At 70.4% G+C, this 3591-nt stretch overlaps 1 protein-coding gene across 1 annotated transcript in view; it reads right to left on the minus strand.

Moving 5' to 3' along the window:
- The window catches only part of CFAP46 (cilia and flagella associated protein 46), a gene marked incomplete at its 5' end in the record, with an annotated part of 70978 nt that overhangs the window by 5954 nt on the left and 61433 nt on the right, over positions 1 to 3591 (minus strand). The window contains 4 exons of the mRNA XM_011372605.1: positions 325 to 497; positions 1641 to 1724; positions 2165 to 2286; positions 2674 to 2804. Coding sequence (XP_011370907.1) covers positions 325 to 497; positions 1641 to 1724; positions 2165 to 2286; positions 2674 to 2804 — 510 coding nt within the window. The remainder of the gene's footprint in view (positions 1 to 324; positions 498 to 1640; positions 1725 to 2164; positions 2287 to 2673; positions 2805 to 3591) is intronic.

A 3591-nucleotide genomic window follows, 5' to 3' on the forward strand; every position in this document is an offset into this window, starting at 1 on the left:
AGCCCCGTTTAATCTGACGTTTACTGAGGTGCAGCGGGTCCGTGTGGGTGTGCAGTGCACAGGACGCCCGCCCGCCAGCCGCCTGCATCCCCGGCCCCTCCCTCGCCGCTGCTCACCACCGACGACGTGACCACCTGACCGATGGTGTGGCCGCTGCTCACTGCCCGCCTCCTGCTTCCAAACACAAGCACGTGAGGCCTAGAGCAGCCCCGACTGGGCCCTGGGCCCGCAACGGCCGTCAGGAGCAGCTTTTGATACTTGTCCCAGTGCAACGGCCCAGCATCCGGTCCCGAGGCCGGGCCGGGGCGCCAGCCGCGGGCTCACCTGTCTCTCTGTGGAGGCGGCTGCACAGCATCTGGAGCGAGAACTCCCGTGACACGGAGGATGTCGTCTCGCCACGGAACACGGCCAGGCCTTCCAGGGGCAGCTCCAGGAGGTGTCTGTCCACGACCAGCACCACGTCTGTAGCCTCGGGCTCGGCTGTGGGCGGGACACCGCTCAGAGGGGCCTCCGGGCTCGGAGGACCTGCCCTGGCTCGGGCGGCCGGCTCCTGCAGCAGATCCTGGGGTGCCCTAAAAGGACGAGCGGGCGCCCCAACCCCACCCCGAGGAAACCGGACAGGGTTGCGGCCGGGCCGCCCTGCCAGGACCCTGCAGAGAAACACGAGCACGGAGCCCCGGGGGCTGTCACCCGCCCGCCTGCTGGAACCTGCAACTTCCGCCAGGCCCAGCCCTCGAGTGCGGGCCACCCACCTCCACTCACCGAGGAGGAGCGAGCACGCTGCACCCCGCGGCCTCCCCGACCCGACCCCCCGAGTCTGCGAGTCAGAAGGGGCCTCAGTGCTCAAGCCACGCCCCTCGGCAGGACCGTCAGCTCCGGCTGACCTGCGGCGGGCGGGCCTCGGCCGTCAGCTGCTGTGTCTGCACCTTGTGCACGGCAGCTCAGGACGCACAAGTCCCAGCACCCGTGACAAAGTAACCGCCCGCTTCCCTCTGCTCAACGGGTCTTTGTGAGAGAAAAGCGGGCGAGCAGCTTATAGATCAGGTGCCAGAAACCACGCTCTCAGGGCCGCGGGGCACGCCTCCCGCGTGGGCTCGGACGCCGGTCTTCCGGACGCTTCCAAGCTCCTCGACTGAGGCAGGGCGTCTGTCCCAGAAGGACGGACGACCCTGGAGCCGCAGGTCACCCGGGCGCGGGGCTGTCCTCCCTGCGTCTGGCTAACACGGGCGCGTGCCATCCTCCCCTCCAAAAACAGCGGGCCACTGACCAGCCACTGGGCCTTCCACTGTGCCCTCACGTCACCTGGGACGTGCGTGTTCAGGCTGGTGACGCCTGACGTGACCCATAAGATCACACATCATCCCTGCCACCCACACGCACAGGTGGGGCCACCGGGTCTGCCAGGAGAGGTGGCGCGGGGGCTGCATCCAGCCCCCCACCCAGGGTGTTGGTCAGCAGCTGAGCGCAGAGCCTCCTGGGGCCTCCCGCCCACCTGTGGTCTGGGTACCCGGGGCGCCCTCGGGGGAGGCCCTGGCCGGGAGCCCGTTCCCAGCCCGCCTCGGTGCACCCCGCCAAGCGGCTCCAAACCCTGGGGCTTCCTGAGCCGCACAAGGGCCTGGTGGCCTCCGTGCGGCCGCCACTCACCCTGGGCCAGGGACGGCTTCCGCTCCTTGTCTCTGCCCTTCGCTTTGCCCACGTCGGCGAGCACCACGGGACTCTGCGTCCTGCAAGTCGGAGGCACAGAGACCGTGAAGGGGCCGCCTCGGCCGCGTCCACGCACAGCGGGTGCCATGGGGTGCCCGCCAGGGGCGGCCGCACACAGGCGCGAGCGGGCGGCACGTCTAGAGACTGCCACCTGCTGACGCCCGCCACCCCCCAGGTGCAGACAGAGGGGCCCAAGCCCTCCAACCGCTCCCTGCCACACGGGCCTGGAGGGGACGTGAGGGGTGCGACGTGAGAAAGCAGGACCGGGACCTCGTCCCAGTGGCCGACAGGCCGGTCAGGCGTCTGGGGGGCTCTGTGCCCCCCGCTGTAGCACGGAGAGAGGCGGCACACTGGGCCCTCGGGGTCACAGTGGCAGGGCGAGCTGCCACGCGTGGGCGGTGCCGGAGGGGAGCCGCCTCTGCGCCCGCCAGTCACTCAGCGTTCGCTGCAGGGGCGGCACCTGGCCTCCGGGCAGCTGAGCAGGGCGGACAGCGGCCGCAGGTAGGTCTCCAGGTCCTGCATGACGTCGCCGAGTGTCTGTGCGGACGGTCTTTCCCTCTCGAAGCGTGTGCCTGCCGACCCCTGTCCCAACCCAAACGCCGTGGTCAGAGCTTGTCTGGCGGCTCGGAGAGGCCCCCGGTCAGAGCAGAGGGGGCGCAACCCCGCAGGGCTGGACACGACCTGGCGGCCGGGGCCAGCTCGGCAGCACAGGCGGCTTCTCCCGCCTGCTCCTCTGAGAGCCCCCGGCACCCCCAGCCCACGTCTGCGTCAGGCCCAAATCAGGGATCCAAAGAAAACTTGGCCCCACCCAGCAAGGAGGCTGACCGGGTGTCCCACAGGCCTGGGTCCCGATGGCCAGTGCCCCTCACCCACTGGGGGCGGTCCCCGCCCAGCACCCCCCCCAAGCCTTACAGTAGCTGGGCTGGGGTCCCAGTGCCCGACAGCTGGGCTTGGGGCCTGGGGCCTCACCAGGCCTGAGCTCAAAGCCGCGTCCTCACTGTACACCTCGGCCTGCATCTGCTCCCGGCACTGCTGGGCGCCGGCTAACAGGGAGGAAAAGGCAGCTGGGCTCACGGCCACCCGCGCCACCCTGCAGGAGCCTGCGGAGACAGACCACGCGTGCTGCACACGGCCCAGCACGCCCGCCCTCCCCACGTGAGCACTGGGACTTTACGAGTGAGCAAACTGGCAAAGAGCTGCTGACGGGGGCCCTGCCTGCCTGCCCAGGGCCGCGTGCCGGGGAGTCCAGCCCGGACCCCACAGACAACCCCTGGAGCCTGGCCTGCGCCACCGGACAGGGGACGGGCCAGACAGCGGCCTGCACGGGGGCCACGGGGATGGCTGGCCCGTCCTCAGGGACCCAGGCGGCTGCCCCGAGGCCCTGCTCCTGGCCGCGGACAGGGCTCACGGCCACTCAGAACCACGTTCAGAAGGGGTGCTCGTGCTCAGGGTGCATGGAGGTGGCCCAAGCAGGTGTCCCCACCACTGCCAGAGCCGCCCTGAGTGTCAAACAAAGTGCAGGTGGAATTAAGGGCCTGAGGACTGAGGGAGGAAGTGGGGTGCGCGCTGGAGACGACACGCCGGGGGGAGAAGGCAGTCGGTTCCTCCCCATGTCACGGTTCCTGGGGCAGCGGCGTGAAGGCACGACCATGGCTGGGCTGCAGGTGTCCCTGACTCTGAGCTGCATGGGGCCAGGGGCACCATTCCCGCATCGACTCCCTGCCCGGGAGAGCTGCTGATGGGGAGCGGGGAGTGGGGCGGAGGGCTCGGGCCGTGGTTGCCGGGACGGGGCGCCCAGCCCCAGGATGGTGCTCGTGGAGCACCTGCCCCGCAGGACGCACCCCCCACTTGCAGCACCCTGCCTTTGGCCGCGGCGATGGGCCTGGG

Source organism: Pteropus vampyrus, unplaced genomic scaffold, assembly GCF_000151845.1.
Source record: "Pteropus vampyrus isolate Shadow unplaced genomic scaffold, Pvam_2.0 Scaffold211, whole genome shotgun sequence".
NCBI lineage: Eukaryota > Metazoa > Chordata > Mammalia > Chiroptera > Pteropodidae > Pteropus > Pteropus vampyrus.